The sequence below is a fragment of the Oncorhynchus mykiss genome, chromosome 6 (assembly GCF_013265735.2).
Source record: "Oncorhynchus mykiss isolate Arlee chromosome 6, USDA_OmykA_1.1, whole genome shotgun sequence".
Lineage (NCBI taxonomy): Eukaryota > Metazoa > Chordata > Actinopteri > Salmoniformes > Salmonidae > Oncorhynchus > Oncorhynchus mykiss.
In genome coordinates this window covers 18403730-18429672 of record NC_048570.1, presented here as the reverse complement: position 1 = coordinate 18429672, position 25943 = coordinate 18403730, and the positions used below count along the sequence as shown (strand labels likewise).

General features: G+C 43.1%; 1 protein-coding gene across 8 annotated transcripts in view; it reads left to right on the top strand.

Annotated features, from left to right (window-relative positions):
* Positions 1-3377: 3377 nt before the first annotated feature.
* The window catches only part of agtpbp1 (ATP/GTP binding protein 1), a 42918-nt gene continuing 20352 nt past the window's right edge, over positions 3378-25943 (top strand). The window contains exons 1-13 of one of the 8 annotated variants that reach the window (XM_036979512.1): positions 3378-3609; positions 5693-5754; positions 6749-6879; positions 19925-19992; positions 22351-22414; positions 22910-23056; positions 23189-23320; positions 23506-23599; positions 23682-23719; positions 23926-24128; positions 24289-24466; positions 24582-24620; positions 25141-25235. In XM_036979512.1, coding sequence (XP_036835407.1) covers positions 5723-5754; positions 6749-6879; positions 19925-19992; positions 22351-22414; positions 22910-23056; positions 23189-23320; positions 23506-23599; positions 23682-23719; positions 23926-24128; positions 24289-24466; positions 24582-24620; positions 25141-25235 — 1221 coding nt within the window. In that variant the 5' untranslated portion in view covers positions 3378-3609; positions 5693-5722. Of the gene's footprint in view, positions 3610-4371; positions 4710-5692; positions 5755-6748; positions 6880-12725; positions 12929-19924; positions 19993-22350; positions 22415-22909; positions 23057-23188; positions 23321-23505; positions 23600-23681; positions 23720-23925; positions 24129-24288; positions 24467-24581; positions 24621-25140; positions 25236-25943 lie in introns of those variants that run through there. The other 7 variants (XM_021605439.2, XM_021605435.2, XM_021605436.2 and 4 more) reach the window with 7 other exon arrangements.

Genomic DNA, 25943 nt, shown 5'->3' with positions numbered 1-25943 from the left:
CACAACATGATGCTGCCACCCTCGTGCTTCACGGTTGGGATGGTGTTCTTTGGCTTGCAAGCCTACCCCTTTTTCCTCCAAACATAATGATGGTCATTATGGCCAAACAGTTCTATTTTTGTGTCATCAGACCAGAGGACATTTCTCCAAAAAGTACAATCTTTGTCCCCGTGTGCAGTTGCAAACCGTAGTCTGGCTTTTCATGCCGGTTTTGGAGCAGTGGCTTCTTCCTTGCTGAGCGACCTTTCAGGTTATGTCAATATAGAACTAGTTTTACTGTGGATATAGATACTTTTGTACCCGTTTCCTCCAGCATCTTTACAAGGTCCTTTGCTGTTGTTCTGGGATTGATTTGCACTTTTCACACCAAAGTACATTTATCTCTAGGAGACAGAACGCGTCTCCTTCCTGAGCGGTATGACGGCTTGTGGTCCAATAGTGTTTATACTTGCGTACTATTGTTTGCACAGATGAACGTAGTACCTTCAGGAGTTTGGAAATTGCTCCCAAGGATGAACCAGACTTGTGGAGGTCTCCATTTGTTTTCTGAGGTCTTGGCTGATTTCTTCTGATTTTCCCATGATGTCAAGCAAAGAGACACTGAGTTTGAAAGTAGGCCTTGAAATCGATCCACAGGTACACCTCCAATTGACTTAAATTACATCAATTAGCCTATCAGAAGCTTCTAAAGCCATGACATCATTTTCTGGAATTTTCCAAGCTGTTTAAAGGCACATTCACTTTAGTGCATGTAAACTTCTGACCCACTGGAATTGTGATACAGTAAATTATAAGTGAAATTATCTGTCTGTAAGCAATTGTTGGAAAAATTAATGGTGTCATGCACAAAGTCGATGTCCTAACTGACTTGCCAAAACTATAGTTTGTTAACAAGGCATTTGTGGAGTGGTTGAAAAACAAGTTTTAATGACTCTAACCTAAGTGTATGCAAAACACAGACTTCAACTGTACATACGATGTTAAAGCTTTTAGCTGATAGTTTGTTGAACCTTGTTGGGTCTTTTCCTGGCTTCCGGATTGGTACAACTACTGCCTCCTTCCAACTACCTGGTAGTTTCCCCTACTCCCAGACTCTGTTGTACAACACCAATACCTTATCCAGTGACTCATCACTAAGATGGGCACTCACCTGGGCCTGGGCCTATTTATACTGAATCAGATGTTGGAAGTTATGCGTCCTTTTCGGTACTCTAAATGCCCTGTTCCTACTCCTTACCATTGCCCCACACTCATCCGTCCACTATGGGACAGCTTTCCTCCTCCCTGAAGTCTTAGGTATAGCCTCAGTAGCTGCCCCCACAAACGCTGTTCTCACCCAATTATTCATACTATCCACATCCCCTCTCATATCCACACGAGCCATCACCTGCTCACTCAGTTCCTGAAACTGATCCAACTTTTCCCTTTCAACACCCACCTGCCATCCACTGACATCTCCCCCTCCCTCTGGCCTACTGTGCATGCTATGGGGTAATGATCACTCCCTACTGTCGACTCCTCCCATACAGATTCCTGCCATCACACTAGATACCAGAGTGCGGTCTAAGGCAGACTCTTCCTGTGGCTACATCAATCCTGGTCCCTCAGCCATTATTCAGGCACACCAGATCTTTCATTTCAATCAGGTTTTCCATCACTTGGCCATTTCCAACCATCCGTCCCAAGAGCATATTGTGGGCATTAAAATCCCCTCACCCCATTACCTTACTTCTATCCTGGCCCTCCACCCTCTCCAGCACCTCCAGGTCCAATATCTGACAAGGATTATAATAGTTTTCTACCACTAGCATCCCTCCTCTCAACCACACCTCCACCACCACCACATATTCCTGTTCAATACCTTTGCCTAGCAGTCATCCGAGCCTGGGAAAAAGCACAAATAGGATGGTATTACGTTGCACCTTTGGACATGAAGTCCCACAGCATAGCTAGCTATCGCAATAGCCAGCAGATCCGAGCCGCTCACTTACAGCTGCAGCGTCAGACAGCATTCCTCTAAATATTAAAGCTGCTATATGTAACTTTTCTGGTGACCCCACCAAATTCACATAGAAATTCACATATAATTAGCACTAGCGCAATTGGTAACTGCCGTTATCACAATGATGGAAGTACCAGATACCTATAGACTTTGTGTACCAGATACCCATAGACTTCCAGTCATTGCACCAACCCTAGTTAGCATTGGCTTTCAAAACTACCTCTAACATCCTTCATACGGGACACAGAGACATACAAATGTTATCCCTTAGTTCATCTGACTCTGGGGAAGTAGATAAAGGACATCATTGCCTAGTTTTTGCATCTTTTACTTTTGTTTTTTTACACCAGACTCAAACAGCTGAAAATACAATCTTTTGGTAATTGAAAAGATATTTCACAGCGGTTTGTCACAAACTGAAATTAGGCAAAATATTAGAATTTTTGCAACCAGGAAGTGGAGGAGCAATTTCTTCTTATTGCACCTTTAAAACACCTCGTAGCCACTTCGAGATATAGTCCAAAAAACATACCTCAACCCAGAGATGACAGATATTGCATATATGCATTGTACTCTAAATTGTCTCATTATCCCAACTCTTACACCAAGAAGATTGAACTACTATTTCTTGCAGTCGTTCAATCTTCTCAGTTTAACAGTTGGGATAATGGGACAATTCGGTGTACATTGCATTTCTCATCCCTGGATTGACGTACGTTTTCCGAGCCATATCTCGAGCCGGCTCCACAGTAATGCTGTCCGACCTTAGTACAGCTGTAAACAAGCTGGTCGGTTATGCTTGGAGGTTCGCTTTGGGTGATAATTTCAGGCCCGTATGGGGGTTTTGCACCCTATTTTGTTAATGGTGTATGTGATGTTTGATCCGCGTTTATGACCAGCTTTCATTCGTGCCGTGTTCACATGCTAGTCGGAATTAGGAAACTCTGAAATGTACGACTTGCTAACTGGTTGTAGTTATACAAGTCCCGTGTTCAACAAATCAACAAGTCGGAAATGTCAGAGTTTATTCAATTCAACTAGTATTTGAACGCAGCATCATCGCTGCTCCTTTTGGAACGCCGTCTGGGTCTTTGCGTGTCAAAAAAGATACACGTCAAATAACACGATTTGACGTGTAAAATAAGCTTATTGACCAAACAGGGCCTGAATATGACCTCACGTCAAATAATAATTTAACATGTTCATACATTTTGGTTGTAGTTATACAAGTTGGAAATGTCAGAGTTTCCTAGTTCCAACTCTGCCATGAACGCAGCATCAGAGCTGCTAGTCATCATTTCGTGTCGCGTCTAAAAACTAAATTTGCTTTCTCGCCTTGTTCACGCCTCCTGGCAGATCTTCTTGACATTGAGGGAGTTATGTTAACGTCCCGGGTGAAGCGGGTTAGCATTGATTGCATTCGTTTTGGAACTGCGTTCGAGCCAGGTGATCCGTTTTAGCCGACGGCGAAGTCGGCTCAAAACAAATGTGATGTAGATTAATTAAGCACGTGGATGAATAGCATCAAATATTGTGTACTATATTGTCAAGTGACCGCTCTAAAGATGGAAATACATGTCCTAAAATATGGAAGGAGGCGAGATCAGGTGGGACCATTTTAGCCAATGAGAGGACAGATGTGTGTGGAACGACAGGTCATAGATATAGACAGCTAGGATATAGATAGAGGCTATGCGTCTGTGACAGCATGGGCAGTGCCTTTAGGTTTTATTTTTTTTATTGAACCTTTATCCATTTAAAGGAGTCAATTCTTCTTCATTGTCTAATTGTTTCCAACTTATTGGAATCCCCACACAGTTGACTACTTTAAAATGGTGGAAGCGGTCTTAGGCACTGCATTTCAGTGCAAGAGGCGTCACTACAGTCCCTAGTTCGAATCCAGGCTATATCACATCCGACCATGATCGGGAGTCCCATAGAGCGCAGCACAATTGGCCCACCATCGTCCGGGTTTGGCGGTATTGTAAATACGAATTTGAATTAGTTCTTACTTGACTTCCCAAGTTAAAATAATAATAATAAATTGGCTAAGTACATGCTAAATCAGGTTATATCCATGATCAATCCTCTATCTCTACAACAGGCACAACCTGATATAAAGTCGTTCCCCCCCCCCGAAATGACACGTGCGTCCACTTATATAAGTGCATTGTAACAATACGAAATTAATATTCGATCAAATAAGCCTCATGTAGCAAATTAGCAATTCAATTTTTTTCAACCAAATTCGACACTATAATTAACCTCCATACAACATTTCCTCACTTCGTTGTTTTATTTTCGTGGACAGATTTTAAACGAGTAAAACTTCTCGATTTGCCTCTTTTTTTTTTTTTTTTTTTTTGGTAAGGATTCTGTGTTTTCACACGGGTCGGTGATGCAATTAAAACTAGTTTGAATATTCGAACATATATTTTATGGAAAATATATGTATGTTTCTGTACAATGCATCATGCTGCCATGTTGACAACATGACCGTGCGGTGCAGATTACTGTTAGATTTTCGATTTTTCCTGTTCTCGTCAAGGGCTGATAGCCCTCGTTTCTACAACCCAAATCAAGGTCCGGACCCTAAATTCTCCAACTGAGTAGGGGGTTTGTGTCATAACGTCGGGGTTTTTCAGACAACACAAATACGTCTATGGATTGGCTCGCCCTAATGGGACAACAATTCCTTTCAATATAGGTTCGGGAAATGTATTTGTTTGAAGTATTTTGCATGACTAGTACATGTCCCTGTCATTGTTCACAAATTTATGTCTAGCTAGGTAGCCAAATTAGCAGGAATGTTAAATTACCTAGCTACGTTAACGTCAGCTAGCAAACTGAATGGACACTGACTGAGCAGGTGCAATGTGGGCTGTGAAGTCCTTAGCTCGCCAGCCAGTTATCTCGTAAACCAGTCAGTCACTGCTAGTTAGCTGTCTAGCTGATTTCGCCGTTGTGCTAACTCTAGTTCTGTTGTTGTCAATGAAGATCTGCAACACACTTGACAGATGGGCAGCCTGGCCAGATTACGCTGTTCAATTTGATTAGGCCCTTCTAGCTACATCAGTTGGGTCAAGTTAGCTAGCTAGATAGCTGGGCTAACTACAACAAGCATGCACTGCATCGGTTGTACATGTAGTCCCACTAGTTACACCCTTGTAATAAAATGATGGCCTCCAATTTCATATCCAGGGATAGTGCATGTGATAGGCTACACACTTATTAAAATCATCAATGACATAATGAATGGTAATAACTCATTAATGACACCGGTCAAGTACTGTATCTACACACGTCTACACTCTTGTCCTCTATCTCTTTACTAGTGTATTTCTCCTGTTGGCTTGTCATGCTTTTGCGCTGATTAAGTGTCTTAATTACATAGTCAGGGCTGTTTTGTTTCCTGACACTGGAGCCATTTAACTCTACTGGACACCCTTTTGTTTTGGTTAAACAAGTTGAGCTGGTTAGAGCAAAACTGGCCCTATTTTGTTACATTGCATATACCGATATGGGTTGTTCATTCATGGTCATCTCTCTATGTTGCTGATCTCATCTTGCCACAGGACAGCGAGAGAGAATAGAAAGCATAGACTGTGATTTCCACGGGTGAACACACATGTCCGGACCGGGAATGACAACTGAATTGCATTGCTGATCCTTGCGTTTCTTTACTTGCAGTTGATGTGAAATGTTGACGTGTGAGAAAAAATGAATAAGCACAAAATGATTCCTGAGAAAGGGTGAGTAACCAGTCTTGAACACATGCGTCAGGTTCTTTCTGTGTGATATGTGTGTGTGTGAACCCAAGTGTTTCTGCCAGATTCTCTTAGTCTCTCACACACTGCCCTCATATGCTACACTCTTGTTTGCTCTATGTCTTGTGACAATGTAAGGTCAGTCTTAGGACAGCAACACCACAGATCATTAAACCTGCTAGGGCCTGTCATGATGCCATCTTGACCCTAGCTATTGTGTTGGGTTCCTCTGTCAAACATTACTGTTTGGGGTCAATCACTTTTTGGGGCCTTGTAGTAACTAGCCTATTGTCACTTGAGCCTTAGTCTTGCGTCACTTTAGCCTTAGTCTTGCGTCGCCAGACACTGAGGCAGAAGCTAGCCTATTTTTGATTCTCCACCTGTAATCATGATCTTTTTTCCCTATAGTAAGAAGGCCTAACATTTCAATGGCAAAGCACAATTTCTAGGCTACATTTTGATAAGCTATGAACTCTGAAAACAGTCATAATGTTTACCCTCTTGTAAGGCCTTGGCAGAATGTTTGACTCTGAGTGTGGATGTCTGTTCTCTTTAGCCTAACTAATGTGTCTGAGTGTGTTAGTAATGCATGAAGGTATATGTATGCACATGTGTATTTTTGCTTTGGTAGATTTGTTTGGGCAGTATCTTACTCCATCTCCCTCTCACTGTATTTTGGTCTGTGAGTTTGTTTGTCTCTCTTTTTTCTCTGTCTGTCTGTGTGTATATCTCACTCTGTCTTTATAAGGTCATATGAGAGACATTGGGTCTATTTCTACATTTTGATTATCTCTCCCATGGCTGTTGTCATTTCAAAGTGACCTTTGACCTCACTGCCCCTTATGAGCTTAATATAACCATAGAGCAGGGTCATGTTCATTAGGGCGGTCTACGGAAAATATTTGCTTTATGAGAGCATGGGCTGATCATGTCTGGCTATGTGTCAAGTATTAAACCTCTCTCTCGCTCTCCCTCCCAGCGTTCCCAGTAACTCCAGGGTGCTGATGTTGTTTGGCCAGCTGGAGAAGCTGAACAGGGAGTCCATGCTGGTGGACCCTGAGATCGCCAGGCAGATCACTGCCAAGATCCTTCACCTCATACAGACTCAAGGTGAGAAGAGTGCTAGCCTATTGTATACTACCCCTTTCACACTCACTGAGCCTAGCTGTTCAAGCTAGCCTGTTACTCACTGACCATATAGTTGCTGAAACCATGCCATAAAGGCCAATGGGAAATAATATCCTATATTAGAGTCAGCAAACCGTAAAACTTCCATTAAACGCTGAGTCTCCAAGTGCTTGTTTCTTGTAATAGCTGGGTATAATTTCACATTTTTGCAAATAAACGCTAGCCTCTAATAAACGCTTGTTCAAAAAATAATTATATAATTAAACTGCACACATTTTGCCCGTCTACTTGGTGGAATTTCACAGCACCTCTAGCTCACACTGAATGATTGCTGGCAATACAGCCTGATAATAGCTGCACCCTATCATATTTGTATCACAGACATATCTGATCATACCTGTATCGCATGTCTTTGTGGAACCTCTCAAACAAGTCAAGCTGAGGCACTTGTGCTACAGATGTAGGATCTTAATTTGATCACCCTGTTGTAGTATAACTTTCCTCAATGCAGGACATTTTAAAGTTGTAATGTATTTGAGGCTTCAGACTTGATTTTCCCAAATGAAAAATTTATATGTACAGCCTCCCGGGTGGCGCAGTGGCTAAGGGCGCTGTACTGCAGCGCCAGCTGTGCCATCAGAGTCCCTGGGTTCGCGCCCAGGCTCTGTCGTAACCGGCCGCGACCGGGAGGTCCGTGGGGCGACACAAAATTGGCCTAGCGTCGCCCGGGTTAGGGAGGGCATGGTCGGTAGGGGTGTCCTTGTCTCATCGCGCACCAGCGACTCCTGTGGTGGGCTGGCCAAGGTGGCCAGGTGCACGGTGTTTCCTCCGGCGCATTGGTGCGGCTGGCTTCCGGGTTGGATGCACGCTGTATTAAGAAGCAGTGCGGCTTGGTTGGGTTGTGTATTGGAGGACGCATGACTTTCAACCTTCGTCTCTCCCGAGCCCGTACGGGAGTTGTAGCTACTACAAGATAGTAGCTACTACAACAATTGGACCACGAAATTGGGGAGAAAAAGGGGTAAAAAAATCAAAATAAAATTTTTTATATGTACAAAAATGTCCATTTAATTCTAATCCAAATAATAATTCACATTTACTGCTGTAGCAAACTGGCTCAAATTATGATCCTACATGAAGACCAGCTCAACCCCATTACAGCATTACAGTATTACTCTCATTACTTACAGTATTATGCACACATGACATTCACTCACCCCTGTTATTCCAGCGGACGCATATAGCATTATCAAAGGTTGTCTTGGCCATCTTCTCCTCTGTACCTTTACTCTAGTGCTGATGTTGTTGTAGCTCATTCTCTATGGTAATCCACCATGTTGTCTTGGGCCTTCCTTCTGGAGTCCAGATGCCGTTCATGATTCTTCAGATACAAGTTGTGTGTAAGGTGTATATATTTTTTGGTCATTTTCAGCACTTAGAATAACCTTATAGGCCTGCTCCTAGAAGTGTTGTTAGTAAACCGCTCTGGTAGATATTGAGTTTTGTGTTGTCTTGATCTTAAAATTAGTTTGAACTTTGAAGGTTGTTTGTTGGGCTGGGAATTGCCAGCGACCTGACAATACAATATTATCACGATACTTAGGTGCCGATATGTATTGCGATTTGATACTGTGGTTTTTATTGCGATTCGATGTTCCAAACATTTTGATCACCATATGTTGGCTCTGCAAGACAGAGCCTTGAGAAAGTTTTGAGCAGTCATGGAAATAAAAGTGCTCCCTATTTAAAAGAAGATTGAGAACAAGCTAGGAAGGAAAAATACTGTTTTGGTGTAGGTACAGCCAACTAGCGCTTAAAGGATATTGCGATATTGTCAACGCGATATATAGTCATCACTAGTCGTTTGTTCTTTGTTGATCCAAGTGCTGGTACACTGTCATGGCAGATGGTGCTCCCTAGGTATGTAAAACTTTGTCAAGTAACTCCAGGTCATGTTTCTTTTCTTTCTTTCTTTTTGTTGCTGTGTTGATGGGCATGACCATTGTCTTGCAGTTAATAACCAGTCTGACTTGCATCTCAGTTTTTTTTCTTGTAGGGTAGTTATTGGTGAGTTTTGTTGGTGTGTGTGTGATAAAACATCCTGGTCATCAGCAAAGTCGAGGTCTTCTGGTGTTGAATACAAGGTCCATCGTAATTCCTCTTACCTGATCTTGTTTTTTTTAAGCTGACCACACTTACTGTCCTGTCCTGTAGCCTGTCTTTAGCATCTCAGGGTAGATGAGGACTCTGTTCAAGTGACAGCCTATAGGATATGTGAATAGGTCAAAAGGTATTTGGGTGGCTAAGTAGATGTTTGGTGACATCAAGGGTATGTGTTTGTTGGTCAGGGGAGATTTACGAGGGTGAAAGGAGTGTTGGGATGTTAGTGGGTAGATATTTGGGGTGGTTGTCCTAGGATGGCATGTTGCATGTCTTTAGTGGTGGAAACATTTTAGCAGAGGGACGGTTAGCTCTGTAACTAGACCCCCCCCACCCAGTGAATGCTCAGCTCTCTGCCCCATTGGGAGTGATACCTGACCCCCTCCACCCCTCTTGGACTGCCCAGCTCCCTCACCAATGTGAGTTCCTCTTAATCCTTCCTCCTTCCCACCCCCCTGCTGGCTCTTACGTCACAGAGAATCTGACATTTGAGGAAAAGCTGTTTCACTCAGTTTATAATTACCCAGCCAGCAGCCATCAGTGAATCTTCTCAGACAGACTGCACTGAGGAAGGCCATCGAGTGTGTGTGTGTGGACACACACACAGGTCCTGGTTTGAGTGAATAACAAACATTTGCATGCCGTTATGCCGTTATGCTTCAGAAAAAAGAAAAGCCTGACAACTAATCTGGTGTATCACGTCATTCCGAGTGAAGACTGCTGGGTCAACAGCTGATGGAGAAAGTGAGATCCCGTCACTTCGTTCATTAGTCAGCAATGTGATACTGTTTGGAAAAAAACACATTGGCCTTTTGCTATTGAGATAAATGGCATAGCTAGAAATATAAATGTCAGAGACTCGCATGACACAGCTGTGTTGTGGACACTCACATCCATATATAGACATCTGTTGCGATGACAAGGGTCAGTGGTGGACCGGTGGTGCTAGGTTTGTGGCGCTAGAGCAAAGTTGAGACTTTGAAAATGGAAACGAGAACTGGACGTCAAACATTGATTGAAGATCACTTCAAGATCAGCATTGACACATGGATTGGTTTGGTGCGGTTCTGGTGCGGTTCTGGTGCGGGTCCGTGAATCCCCCCCAGGATACTTTTTATATAGAAGTACTGAAGGACAGTTCTAGGGACTTTTTAAAAGGACATTCTACTCCAAAATTAATGAAATAAATGTATAAAATATAAATTCCACCTATAGAAATGAGCCCAATAACAAACATATTGGTACAATTATTTGTTTAAATTATTTTAACATATTGGACCATGGATATAATAACAAACATGTTTTATTGTCACATACACCAGATAGGTGCAGTGAAATTGGTTGTTTTACAGGGTCGGCCATAGTTGTAAAGCACCTCTGGCGCAAATCATGATTAAGTTCCTTGCTCAATGGCACATCGGCAGATTTTTCACCATGGTGGTTCGGGTATTTGCACCAGCAATCTTGCGGTTACTGTCCCAACGCTCTAACCACTAGGCTGCCTGCCTCCCTATCCATAGTGCCAACTAAAGTTTGGTGGACGAGGAATAATGGTCTGGGCCTGCTTTCCTGGTTCGGGCAAGGCCCCTTAGTTCCAGTGAAGGGACATCTTAACGCTACAGCATACAATGACATTCTAGATGATTCTGTGCTTCCAACTTTGCCCTTTGCACAAAGCGAGGTCCATACAACAATGGTTTGTCGAGATCGGTGTGGGAGGACTTGACTGGTCTGCACAGAGCCCTAACCTCAACCCCATCGAACACCTTTGGGATGAATTGGAATGCCGACTGCGAGCCAGGTCTAATTGCCCAACATCAGTGCCCGACCTCACTAATGCTCTTGTGGTTGAATGGAAGCAAGTCCCCCAGCAATGTTCCAACATCTAGTGGAGGCTGTTATAGCAGCAATGGGGGCACCAACTCCATATTAATGCCCCATGATTTTGGAATGAGATGTCCGACGAGCACGTGCCCACACTCCTTTGGTCATGTAGGGGTGGCAGGGTAGCCTAGTGGTTAGAGCGTTGGACTAGTAACCGGAAGGTTGCAAGTTCAAACCCCCGAGCTGACAAGGTACAAATCTGTTGTTCTGCCCCTGAACAGGCATTTAACCCACTATTCCTAGGCCGTCATTGAAAATAAAAATGTGTTCTTAACTGACTTGCCTAGTTAAATAAAGGTAAAATAAAATGTAGTGTATATAGGCTGAAGCATGGGTTGTCTATCTGCATGTATCCTATTGGGCTAATCACTCGGGGGGGCTCTGAATCTCAGTGCTAGAGGCGTCACTAAAGACCCCATGGTTCAAATTCATGCTGTATCACAACTTGCCGTGATTGGGAGTCCCATAGGGCGGCGCCGGAGTAGGCCATCATTGTAAATAAGAGTGTGTTCTTAACTGGCTTGCCTAGTTAAATAAAATAATTAGCTAGATCCCAAATGTGATCTTTTGACTAGTTAGCATCCTATTGATTCATTTTATGTCCCAAAAAACTTGCATACTAAGTAGGGATAACATGTCCCCTGCCTGTACTTCTCACAGAAACCTCTTAATGTCTTCCCCCAACACTTTCCATTGTTGCCACTACTCTTGCTCAACTTAAAATGTCATCTGTCTCATTATAATATAAGTCACTCCAAAACAGTCATTTTGAAGTAGGATGGCATTTTTAACCAAAAATATCCTATAATTGACCCATGTTACATTTAGCCCCACTCCCCTATGCACTCACAGAAAATTGCTGCGCAGTAACATGCTTACAAAGCAGCTGATAATAACAGGGTTTAAAATAGTACATATTTAGGAGTTGAGAAATAAGAAAGTAGGAATGGAAAGCTGGGATCCCCCTCTTTTTAACAAAGGCTGTTTTAAAACTGCTGTTTTCCCCGTAATTGCAAGAATTGTTGTGCATTGACTGCACGTTTCCCTCCCTATGGCACTCCTAACTTGAATGCGCCTCGAGAGGAATATTTATCTTGCATAGGTCGGCTTGTTGTTGTGTGTTCTATGTAAATACTATAGATTTAAACTAGTCTACTATGGGGTAATCTGATTTTTCTATTCCTTACTCGTTTTGTTTGCCGACAAAGTCAATGTGGACTGTTCAAGCATAAATATTTTTTCATGTTACATATTTTATAGGCGTGGTGGCAACAATTTTGCCGTGGTGCAGCACCAAAGATAAATGACTGCAGTGGAAACACTGGCAATTTGATACGGTTCATTTTATTGCAATTTGATGTTCCAAAGATATTGCTCTCTATATGTCTGCTGCAGAGAGACACTTATTTCCATAATCAGTCATGGAAAGAAGTGCTGAAAACATGTTGGCTTGCTATTTTAAAAAGAAGATGAAGAAGCTATAGGATGAAAAATAAGTGTTTTTGCACAGGTACTGCCGATTAACGCTACCTAGCAAAACTAAATCAATTTGCAGTCAAAGTATCGACGTGATATCGTCCAAAATAATATTGTGATATGGAACAGTATCCATCGGGAGGGAGAGTGAGATTGGAGGCAGTTGTCCTTTTATCTTTCTATCCATGCCTGGGTATTGTGCTCGCTGTCTGCATAGGAGGTGCTGTCTGCATGGCTGGAACGCAGTCTGGTCTGCCTGTCCGTCGGTCTGGGCTTGAATGCTGAGTGGATGCTGGGTAGTGTAGTAGCCTTCTAGGTCTAAACTTTTAGAGTGCAGGAGGAGGTGCCAAGAGCTGTGTTCTATCCTGGTCTGGTGGTTGGGCTTGGGGGCGGTTAGCGTCAGTGTACTCCTGGCTGGTTGGGGGGATCCTACCTCTGAGAAAGATGGAATATAGATGCACCGAGAGACCTAGCCGCTTGGTGGAGCCCGCAGAGCGATCCACCTCCCCAGGTAAGGAATGGGACTGGGACTGAGACTGGGGGATGAGGAAGAAAAGTTCTACAGTTGTGCAGCCCCTGTAGTGCAGAACACCATTAGTTCTACCACAGCTACTGTAGCTACTGCTTTGAGCAGTTTGTGCAGCTAGGCTACTGTTCAATGGGACAAAGGTTTCTATAGAATCTGCAAATCTTGTATTTGCACAAAATAAAATCACTACTCTGTTAATAAAAGAAAGTTGTGTAAAGTTTAACGGATTTCTGAAGTGTTTACGGTTCACCTTGCCAGCCAATATGTCAGTGTAAACCCCACTGTATTCTATTATCCTGTAGATTACTTCAATAACCAATAAAACCCTTGTATTGGTTATTTCTTGTGCAGATAACACAACATGAATACCATAATACTGGATAGGTAGTGCCCGTAATAGTTCCTTACTATCCTATTACAAGACTGTTACAGTAAAGCCATTGGCATGTCCGTCATCACATCAATAGTAGCATTTGATTTGAACCATTACGTTTATTTTACTTGATACATTTTTTTGATAGGTATTTGCATTCTTGTTTTGGTTTTCAAGATCAGCTGTGAGCTGTTGTTTTTGTTTTCGAAGAGCTTAAAAAGTCTAGTATGACAGAAATGTTTTTAGAGGTCACTTTTTCGCATAGCCACTGACTGTTGAAGTGTGTGTGTGTGTGTGTGTGTGTGTGTGTGTGTGTGCGCGCGCGCGCGCGCGCTGGGGCATAGATGAGAGACTGGTCCGGGTCTTGTGAAGTTGAATTATGCACCAGGGGGTCTGTGTGGGTGCACGTCTGGTCTGTGTATGCACATGTTTGAGCTCGTTGGCTGCCCCACTGCTGAAACCTGATTTGTGACGTGTGCTTTATTTATGAGTCTATAAATCAGAGGGGGGATGTTTCACACTTTTCATCTCCATATTCCCATTCATCCTGGTGTTCATAAGGTCCGCTCCATCAACCATTTATTGGTCCGGGTGGTGAGACTCTATTTGATGGGATATGAGCTGCCCTGGGTGCTGTTGACTGAGTTTTATAGGCCTTATTTTGTTTGCGTTCCTGGACTTTCTGTTATTTCTGTTGGTTTCTGTTGGTGCTGTTGGTCAGAGGGTATACATTAGGGCACACAAATTAGTTTTAGTTAGTGTTTTGAGCTTTTGCTCCGTTGGTTTTTAGTGTGTTTGTGTGTGTGAGTGAGACCCCCTCTAGTATTTTTACAAATTGTTGAGGAGCCGTCACAGAAAGGTTGCTGGAGTTTCTTGTCCATCCGTGTGGTTAGTGTTTCAGAGAGAATCTATGGCAGGCAGACCCATCATTGGGGAGGAAAATGTTGCTTATTTTGTTACGTTACAGCCTTATTCTAAAATGGATTAAATTCATATTTTTCCTCATCAATCTACACACAATACCCCATAATAGCAAAGCGAAAACAGGTTTAAGAAGATACCTTATTTACATAAGTATTCGGACCCTTTGCTATGAGACTCGAAATTGAGCTTCGGTGCATCCTGTTTCCATTGATCATCGTTGAGATGTTTCTACAACTTGATTGGAGTCCACCTGTTGTATATTATTTTGATTGGACATGATTTGGAAAGGCACACCTGTCTATATAAGGTCCCACAGTTGACAGTGCCTGTCAGAGCAAAAACCAAGCCATGAGGTCGAAGGAATTGTCCGTAGAGCTCCAAGACAGGATTGTGTCGAGGCACAGATCTGGGGAAGGGTACCAAAAAATGTCTGCAGCATTGAAGGTCCCCAAGCACACAGTGCCCTCCCATCATTATTAAATGTAAGAAGTTTGGAACCACCAAGACTCTTCCTAGAGCTGGCCGCTTGCCCAAACTGAGCAATCGGGGGAGAAGGGCCTTGGTCAGGGAGGTGACCAAGAACCCGATGGTCACTCTGACAGAGTTCCTCTGTGGAGATGGGAGAACCTTCTAGAAGGACAACCATCTCTGCAGCACTCCACCAACCAGTCCTTTATGATAGAGTGGCCAGACGGAAGCCAATCCTCAGTAAAAGGCACATGACAGCCTGCTTGGAGTTTGCCCAAATCAGGTGTAGGTAGACCTTACAGTGAAATGCTTACTTATAGACCCTAACCAACAGTGGTGCAATTTTTAAGTAAAAAAATAGGTATTAGGTGAACAATAGATAAGTAAGGAACTTAAAAACGACAGTAAAAAGACAGTGAATAATAACAGTAGCGAGACTATATACAGTAGCGAGGCAATGTACAGGCACCGGTTGGTCGGGCAAATTGAGATAGTATGTACATGTAGGTATGGTTAAAGTGACTATGCATATATGATAAACAGAGAGTAGCAGTAGCGTAAAAGAGGGATTGGTGGGTGGTGGGACACAATGCAGATAGTCTGGGTAGCCAATGTGTGGGGGCACTGGTTAGTTGGGCTAATTTATGTTGTATGTACATGAATGTATAGTTAGTGACTATGCATACAGTGGGGCAAAAAAGTATTTAGTCAGCCACCAATTGTGCAAGTTCTCCTACTTAAAAATATGAGATAGGCCTGTAATTTTCATCATAGGTACACTTCAACTATGACAGACAAAATGAGAAAAAAATCCAGAAAATCACATTGTAGGATTTTTTTATGAATTTATTTGCAAATTATGGTGGAAAATAAGTATTTGGTCAATAACAAAAGTGTATCTCAATACTTTGTTATATACCCTTTGTTGGCAATGACAGAGGTCAAACGTTTTCTGTAAGTCTTCACAAGGTTTTCACACACTGTTGCTGGTATTTTGGCCCATTCCTCCATGCAGATCTCCTCTAGAGCAGTGATGTTTTGGGGTTGTTGCTGGGCAACACGGATATGGGGTTGAGATCTGGAGACTGGCTAGGCTACTCCAGGACCTTGAAATGCTTCTTACGAAGCTACTCCTTCGTTGCCCGGGCGGTGTGTTTGGGATCATTGTCATGCTGAAATACCCAGCCACGTTTCATCTTCAAATCAAAATCAAATCAAATTTATTTATATAGCCCTTCGTACATCAGCTGATATCTCAAAGTGCTGTACAGAAACCCAGCCTAAAACCCCAAACAGCAAGCAATGCAGGTGTAGAAGCACGGTGGCTAGGAAAAACTCCCTAGAAAGGCCAAAACCTAGGAAGAAACCTAGAGAGGAACCAGGCTATGTGGGGTGGCCAGTCCTCTTCTGGCTGTGCCGGGTGGAGATTATAACAGAACATGGTCAAGATGTTCAAATGTTCATAAATGACCAACATGGTCGAACAATAATAAGGCAGAATAGTTGAAACTGGAGCAGCAGCACAGTCAGGTGGACTGGGGACAGCAAGGAGTCATCATGTCAGGTATTCCTGGGGCATGGTCCTAGGGCTCAGGTCCTCCGAGAGAGAGAAAGAAAGAGAGAATTAGAGAGAGCATATGTGGGATAGCCAGTCCTCTTCTGGCTGTGCCGGGTGGAGATTATAACAGAACATGGCCAAGATGTTCAAATGTTCATAAATGACCAGCATGGTCGAATAATAATAAGGCAGAACAGTTGAAACTGGAGCAGCAGCACGGCCAGGTGGACTGGGGACAGCAAGGAGTCATCATGTCAGGTAGTCCTGCGGCATGGTCCTAGGGCTCAGGTCCTCCGAGAGAGAGAAAGAGAGAAGGAGAGAATTAGAGAACGCACACTTAGATTCACACAGGACACCGAATAGGACAGGAGAAGTACTCCAGATATAACAAACTGACCCTAGCCCCCCGACACATAAACTACTGCAGCATAAATACTGGAGGCTGAGACAGGAGGGGTCAGGAGACACTGTGGCCCCATCCGAGGACACCCCCAGACAGGGCCAAACAGGAAGGATATAACCCCACCCACTTTGCCAAAGCACAGCCCCCACACCACTAGAGGGATATCTTTAACCACCAACTTACCATCCTGAGACAAGGCTGAGTATAGCCCACAAAGACCTCCGCCACGGCACAACCCAAGGGGGGGGGGGGGGGGGGGGGCGCCAACCCAGACAGGATGACCACATCAGTGAATCAACCCACTCAGGTGACGCACCCCCTCCAGGGACGGCATGAGAGAGCCCCAGTAAGCCAGTGACTCAGCCCCTGTAACAGGGTTAGAGGCAGAGAATCCCAGTGGAAAGAGGGGAACCGGCCAGGCAGAGACAGCAAGGGCGGTTCGTTGCTCCAGAGCCTTTCCGTTCACACTCCTGGGCCAGACTACACTCAATCATATGACCCACTGAAGAGATGAGTCTTCAGTAAAGACTTAAAGGTTGAGACCGAGTTTGCGTCTCACATGGGTAGGAAGACCATTCCATAAAAATGGAGCTCTATAGGAGAAAGCCCTGCCTCCAGCTGTTTGCTTAGAAATTCTAGGGACAATTAGGAGGCCTGCGTCTTGTGACCGTAGCGTACGTGTAGGTATGTACGGCAGGACCAAATCAGAGAGATAGGTAGGAGCAAGCCCATGTAATGCTTTGTAGGTTAGCAGTAAAACCTTGAAATCAGCCCTTGCTTTGACAGGAAGCCAGTGTAGAGAGGCTAGCACTGGAGTAATATGATCAAATTTTTTGGTTCTAGTCAGGATTCTAGCAGCCGTATTTAGCACTAACTGAAGTTTTATTTAGTGCTTTATCCGGGTAGCCAGAAAGTAGAGCATTGCAATAGTCTAACCTAGAAGTGACAAAAGCATGGATTAATTTTTCTGCATCATTTTTGGACAGAAAGTTTCTGATTTTTTCAATGTTACGTAGATGGAAAAAAGCTGTCCTTGAAATGGTCTTGATATGTTCTTCAAAAGAGAGATCAGGGTCCAGAGTAAGCTGAGGTCCTTCACAGTTTTATTTGAGACGACTGTACAACCATTAAGATTAATTGTCAGATTCAACAGAAGATCTCTTTGTTTCTTGGGACCTAGAACAAGCATCTCTGTTTTGTCCGAGTTTAAAAGTAGAAAGTTTGCAGCCATCCACTTCCTTATGTCTGAAACACATTCTTCTAGCAAGGGCAATTTTGGGGCTTCACCATGTTTCATTGAAATGTACAGCTGTGTGTCATCCGCATAGCAGTGAAAGTTAACATTATGTTTTCGAATAACATCCCCAAGAGGTAAAATATATAGTGAAAACAATAGTGGTCCTAAAACGGAACCTTGAGGAACACCGAATTTACAGTTGATTTGTCAGAGGACAAACCATTCACAGAGACAAACTGATATCTTTCCGACAGATAAGATCTAAACCAGGCCTGGTCCGTGTAGACCAATTTGGGTTTCCAATCTCTCCAAAAGAATGTGGTGATCGATGGTATCAAAAGCAGCACTAAGGTCTAGGAGCACGAGGACAGATGCAGAGCCTCGGTCCGATGCCATTAAAATGTAATTTACCACCTTCACAAGTGCCGTCTCAGTGCTATGATGGGGTCTAAAACCAGACTGAAGCATTTCGTATACATTGTTTGTCTTCAGGAAAGCAGTGAGTTGTTGCGCAACAGCCTTTTCTAACATTTTTGAGAGGAATGGAAGATTCGATATAGGCCGATAGTTTTTTATATTTTCTGGGTCAAGGTTTGGCTTTTTCAAGAGAGGCTTTATTACTGCCACTTTTAGTGAGTTTGGTACACATCCGGTGGATAGAGAGCCGTTTATTATGTTCAACATAGGAGGGCCAAGCACAGGAAGCAGCTCTTTCAGTAGTTTAGTTGGAATAGGGTCCAGTATGCAGCTTGAAGGTTTAGAGGCCATGATTATTTTCATCATTGTGTCAAGATATATAGTACTAAAACACTTGAGTGTCTCTTGATCCTAGGTCCTGGCAGAGTTGTGCAGACTCAGAACAACTGAGCTTTGAAGGAATACGCAGATTTAAGGAGGAGTCCGTAATTTGCTTTCTAATAATCATAATATTTTCCTCAAAGAAGTTCATGAATTTATCACTGCTAAAGTGAAAGTCATCCTCTCTTGGGGAATGCTGCTTTTTAGTTAGCTTTGCGACAGTATCAAAAAGGAATTTCGGATTGTTCTTATTTTCCTCAATTAAGTTAGAAAAATAGGGCGATCGAGCAGCAGTAAGGGCTCTTCGGTACTGCACAGTACTGTCTTTCCAAGCTAGTCGGAAGACTTCCAGTTTGGTGTGGCGCCATTTCCGTTCCAATTTTCTGGAAGCTTGCTTCAGAGCTCGGGTATTTTCTGTGTACCAGGGAGCTAGTTTCTTATGAGAAATGTTTTTAGTTTTTAGGGGTGCAACTGCAACTAGGGTATTGTGCAAGGTTAAATTGAGTTCCTCAGTTAGGTGGTTAACTGATTTTTGTCCTCTGGCGTCCTTGGGTAGACAGAGGGAATCTGGAAGGACATCAAGGAATCTTTGTGTTGTCTGTGAATTTATAGCACGACTTTTGATGATCCTTGGTTGGGGTCTGAGCAGATTATTTGTTGCAATTGCAAACGTAATAAATCATCTTCAATGCCCTTGCTGATGGTAGGCTTTGTTACTTTGGTCCCAGCTCTCTGCAGGTCATTCACTAGGTCCCCCTGTGTGGTTCTGGGATTTTTGCTCACCTTTCTTGTGATCATTTTGACGCCAGAGGTGCTTCAACAAAGTACTGAGTAAAGGGTCTATTTCAGTTATTTTTTTTTTTTGCACAAATTTCTAAAAACCTTTTCTTGCTTTGACATTATGGGGTATTGTGTGTAGATTGATGAGGGGGGAAAAACTATTTTAAGGCTGTCATTTTAAGACTGTAACATAATTAAATGTGGTAAAAGTAAAGGGGTCTGAATTATGCACCGATGGCACTGAATGTTATTTTTTATCTTTGCTTATACACTACTACTCACTTTCACATGAATTCTGATATTTGATTAAGAAATGGCATGGTAAAAAGGCCAGCATGATGATGATGATTGATTATTTGTACTACAGTAGCCTATTTGTAAGCGCTAACATAGTGGAGGGAAATGTAATGTAACTAAGGTCCCTGTTTGTGTTACAGAGAAGACACGGAAGGAGATCGTGTCCAAGGGCTCCAGTGGCATGGAGGTTATCCTGGCGACTTTGGAGGTGAGTTCCCGCCACATTCCACTATAGAGTTAAGTTAGTGCCAAACATCGAGCTCACATGTCACTCATTTAACTCCATATTCCGCTACTGTACAATACCACAACATAATAAGGAGAGGGAATAAGGAGACTAACACATTCATAACAAGGAATATTGTGCTGGCGTTGCTATTTTCTTTTCAGTTTGCCTTTTTTAGCACTTGTCCAGCAAGTATGGTGGATGCGTAACCAGGCCAGTACTGTACAGCTTGGTTCAGTAGTGTTATAACAATAACTATCATTTAGGGCTGGGCGGTATGGGTTTTTACTTTACCTTATGTAACGGTATTTGAATGTTTGGTTTGTTAAATGTGATACACCATGTTTAATGTACATTTTTATAGTTTATTTCGCTACTTGAGTCATCTTTCTCCGCTCTACTAACCACACAGACCTAGCCACGTCCCCTGTCACTCAAGGAGTCCATTTGATGTTTCTCAACCACAAGGCACTTGTGTTCAGTCTGCATGGTCAATGCAGCACATGCAACAATGTTGATGACAACAATGCTGTTTTCACTTAGCTTCTTCATATAAATCCACTAGGGTTCTATAATGACACTATTAGTTTGTGTTTCTTACATCAGCAAACAGCTAGTTTGTCTTTTCATAGCATGTTGCCCTAAATCTTGTGAGACGCTAATTGATAGCCGCTAATGCTAATAGCTAGCTAGCTAATAAATATACTGAGTAAGAGCAAACGTAGCAAGCTAATACAGCCTGCCTGATAATACCAGTGATAGTGTAGACCTAAATCAGCATGTTGTTTGTGCAACAGTATCTTCTAAATCAAAGAGGAATATGCAAAGCAAGAATATGTTAGCTACATGAAGTAGATAAGAGAACTTGCAATATAGCCAAAGCTTATAGGGTCCCCTAGGAAACACTTATCAACACTTTAGTTCCTACCATGTCACAATTACTCTTCCCTGGCATTTGAATTAATTATCTCAAATGACACTGTATTCAAAGTGCCTGTATTCAAACGACACTGTATTCAAAATAGTCATTCTATTTCCATGATTCCAATATTTTTGCCCTAATTCACAAGTCAAATCGCAATTGCAACATTTGGTTAAAAATAAGTCCTAGATTATTTGCCTATATAGTGCAGCCCTACGTGGCAGTGTGGAAGTTATCTCAATTGAGTAGTGGTGTAAAGTACTTAAATAGTACTTGAAAGTATTTTTTACTTAAGTAGTTTTTTTTGGTATCTGTACTTTACTATTTTTTTTATTTTTGCCAACTTTTACTTCACTACATTCCTAAAGAAAATACTGTACTTTTTACATGATTTGGACCATTTCTCCTGACACCTAAAAGTACTCATTACATTTTGAATGCTTAGCGGGACAGGAAAATGGTCCAATTCACGCACTTGTCAACAGAACATCCCTGGTCATCTACTGCCTCTGAGGACTCACTAAACACAAATGCGTTGTTTGTAAATTATGTCTTAGTGTTGGAGTGTGCGCCTGGCTATCCGTAAATTTAAAAAACAAGAACATTGTGCCGTCTGGTTTGCTTAATATAAGGAATTTGAAATTATTTATACTTTTACTTTTGATACTTAAGTATATTTAAAGCCAAATACTTTTATACTTTTACTCAAGTAGTATTTTACTGGGTGACTTTTACTTGAGTCATTTTCTATTAACGTATCTTTATTTTTACTCAAGTATGACAATTGGGTATTTTTCCACCACTGCAATTGATTGCAGGAAATGCAGAAATGATAAAAGTGCTGTAATTTGTTTTGGTTGAAGTTGAATTGAACAGTATATAACAATCAGAATGGAGAAAGACTCATTGATATCACTTAGAATGTATGTGTCGCCACCCTAGGATCACTCACTACTCATAAAGCAAATGTATAACTTTTATTATTCAAAAACTAAAAATACCGTCATACCGTTTTTTTTTTAAATACCATGATATAATATTTTGCCCATATCGCCCAGCCCTACTATCAACGTCATGGTATCCTAAAAGTATTGGAAATAATTGTCCTCCCGAGATGCAGTTTACATAGCACACACTTGGTTTTGGCAATGGCTTCTAAATCTCCCCGTCTAGTTATATCTCCCTATGTCTTTATATATACCACTTGATGACAGATCAATTTATGAGTTGGGGAAAAGCCATTACTATTTGTAGAGACTGAAACCTAAGTGAGAAGGTTTATGTGTATGTGTAGATTTGGTGGTGTGTGCATGAATGGTTGTGTGTCTGTCTGTGTGTGCACATACAAATGTCTTTGTCCATGCTCACCTGTTATTGAGTGTGTTGGTAATACCCAGCATGCTCTCTGTTTTTGATAGAACACACAGGATCTGCAATCTATCCTGAACATTTTGTACATTCTGAATGAGCTGTTAACCGTGGGTAAGTGGTAACCGCTCTGTAATTGGATAATGGGGGCAAACAGTGTTTTGTTTGAGTGTCCTGATCTCTGATTTGACAAGTGTCAATTGTCTTGGGTGGAAACAGTGCTTTGATTGGGTAGGTTTTGTTTTCACGCAGACCATCTAAGAAAATGTAGACTCATTTCAACTGGTGTCGATTGTCAAGTTATAGAAATTTGGAAACTGTTCACAAAATCTGAGACTGATCAAGAATCTTTCAAAAAAATGTGAACAGGATTTTGTTTGTTATCTTTTTTTCCCCGGTCACACTGCCAGACCAATGGAATCCAGTTGAGATCAGACTAGATTTTCTCACATGGTTTGTGTGAACTCTGCTCAATAACAGCTGAACTGATAGGTTGGTTTTGTGGAAACTGATGGGGATCATTTGACTTTAAAAAATGTAAATGGTGAATGATCAATTTGTGGAGGCTGTAGTAATAGGTGTTTGTGTGTGTGTCTCTCTCTGTCCCAGGTGGGGGTCGCAGGATTGGTGTGTTTGTGTCCAAGGGTGGCACAGGCATCTTGCTGCAGCTGGTCATCAGTGCCAGTAAAGAGTCTCCCCCTAGTGAGGAGGTCATGCTGCAGCTCCACTCAGTCCTGGCCAAGGTTGGACAAAAAGGTAACACACACTCTATGTTAAGGTACTCTATCGCTGTACCAGGAGCCCCAACATTGTCATTCAAACTTCTACCATAAACTAAATCCATACCAATTTTAGCATGTACACCCCTTCACGTCTGTCTTTCTCCAGACAGGAAGTTTGGTGTGAAAGCCCGTCTGAACGGAGCTCTGAACGTCACTGTGAACCTGCTCAAACAAAACCTGCAGAACTACAAGCTGCTGCTGCCCTGTCTGCTGGTTCTACAGGTCTACTCTTCCAACAGTGAGTCTGACCTTACATACTGTAGGAACCATACATCTGTCTGACAGTTACTAACCCAACCTGCTGTTGCCATAGGAACCATACATCTGACAGTTCCAAACCCAGCCCATTGTAGTATGACTTCAACTACAGCCAACTACTTTCTGGTGGTATTGTTGAGGGCATTGAGGTTTGTCTGCCTTCAGCTGTGAATGCTGTGTCCCTGGGGAAGAATGGAGTGGTGGAGCTCATGTTCAAAATCATTGGACCCTACAGCAAAAAAAACACCAGTCTGCTGAAGTAAGTGGCGTGTGTATGTGTTGAGGATGAATGGTGGGTGCTGCTGTTTTTGACCCTTCTCTGGCTGTCTTTTACTCAACAGAGTATCCCTGGACACACTGGGGGCCTTGCTCAAATCCAGTAAGTGTCTCTCTCTCTTCCCCCGTTCTCTCGCTCTGCAGTGTTTAGAACAATGTCCTGTCATGGTTCTTCAATAACAGTGCTATTGTCAGTGGCTATTATCAACCAGTCTCTCTCTCTCTCCATCCCTCTCCCCCTCCCTCCCCGTCTCTCCTTACATCCTTCCCTCGCCCACTTCCTCATTCCTTCTTCTCTCCATCCCTCAGAGACGAACGCCCAGCGGGCGGTGGTCCATGTGCCCGTCCTGCTGTACATCTATCAGGATTGGCACCGCAACGACACGCGCCACCGCCACATACTCATCCGCAAGGGCATCCTGAGCTGCCTGAAGAACATTACCAACATCAAACTGGGCCGCAAGGCCTTCATCGACGCTGACGGGATGAGGATCCTCTATAACACCTCCACTGTGAGAAGGGTGACAACATTACCAAAACCTGAGCTCAGTCTCAGCAACCCTCTATGTTCCTAGCTTTATCCCCAATGCTGTCTCACCTTTTACATTACACCAAAACGGATGATTATGGTGGTGAATATTAATATTAATGATGGTGATGTGTTGTTTTTAGGAGTGCCTGTCAGTGAGGACTCTGGACCCTCTGATCAATACCTCCAGCCTCATCATGAGGAAGTGCTTCCCCAAGAACCGCCTCCCTCTGCCCACCATCAAGAGTGTCTTCCACCACCAGCTGCTTCATGTACCTGCAGGAGGGCCAGTCGCTCAGCTCTACAACCAGCCACTGGGGAGTGAGGCTCACACACAGACACACCCATTCTACACTCACAATACTTGCGAGCCACTTAAATCACCCCAATGGTCATTGCACACAGTTAACTCTCACGCTCCACACGTCCATTTCAGGAGGACCCATTTACCAGTTCTACACCAAGCCCCCATGGGGTAAGACTTGTCACAATAAATAGCAGCAGCCTAACCACTACTGACTCTCACACTCCTCAGTCTGTCACACTGCTAACAGTATAATACACCCTGTCCTACATCAAGGATCTGTAACTCGTGAACTTTCACACTACTTAGTTGTTCATTGACGTCACCTCACTCAACAAGCCAATCAAGACACCAGCTCTCGCTCATCTCACTCCTGGCTACTTATTCTCAGTCACCTTTCTCTAGTGCACAATCCAACCAACCAATCATAAATCATAAATATCATCTTTAGCATTTTAACCTTTTATTTAACTAAGCATTGATCATTGTTCATCCTTTGCTTACTAATGGACTTAAGATTGTCTTTGTTTTATGGAAACGCTACCCCCTGTAACCTGTTACGCCTTAATCTTGGGCTCAATTCAGGAAGTAAACTGAAAGTAAACTATAATGTATGTTTTACTTCCTGGCCTGACTGATTAGAAATGGAATTGATGCTAACCCTGCCTGTTTCCCTGTGTGTGCTTGCCAGTGGATGATGTGGTGGACGAGAGCGACAATAATGAGGAAGCAGAGGCCGAGAACGACATGGAGAACGAGGTGGAGGAGAAGGACCACCACGCTGGGGTACAGTGACCATGACCACAGCCTTTTAATTTAAACCGCACCTTGTTTGACTGACCGCAGAATGACCACAAGAAAGGTTACACTGCAGTGACCAGACTGACAGACGTAATATGCAAACATATATACTGACCACAACCACAGCTGCTCTCTCTCTCTCTGCCTGTCTGTGGGTTGTCTCTCTTCTCTCTCTCTCTCTCTCTCTCTCTCTCTCTCTCTCTCTCTGCCTGTCTGTGGGTTGTCTCTCTTCTCTCTCTCTCTCTCTGCCTGTCTGTGGGTTGTCTCTCTTCTCTCTCTCTCTTCTCTCTCTCTCTCTGCCTGTCTCTGGGTTGTCTCTCTCTCTTCTCTCTCTCTCTCTCTCTGCCTGTCTGTGGGTTGTCTCTCTTCTCTCTCTCGCTCTCTGCCTGTCTGTGGGTTGTCTCTCTTCTCTCTCTCTCTTCTCTCTCTCTCTCTCTGCCTGTCTGTGGGTTGTCTCTCTCCTCTCTCTCTCTTCTCACTCTCTCTCTCTGCCTGTCTGTGGGTTGTCTCTCTCTCTCTCTCTCTCTCTGCCTGTCTGTGGGTTGTCTCTCTTCTCTCTCTCTCTTCTCTCTCTCTCTCTCTGCCTGTCTGTGGGTTGTCTCTCTCTCTCTCTCTGCCTGTCTGTGGGTTGTCTCTCTTCTCTCTCTCTCTCTCTCTCTCTCTCTCTCTCTCTGCCTGTCTGTGGGTTGTCTC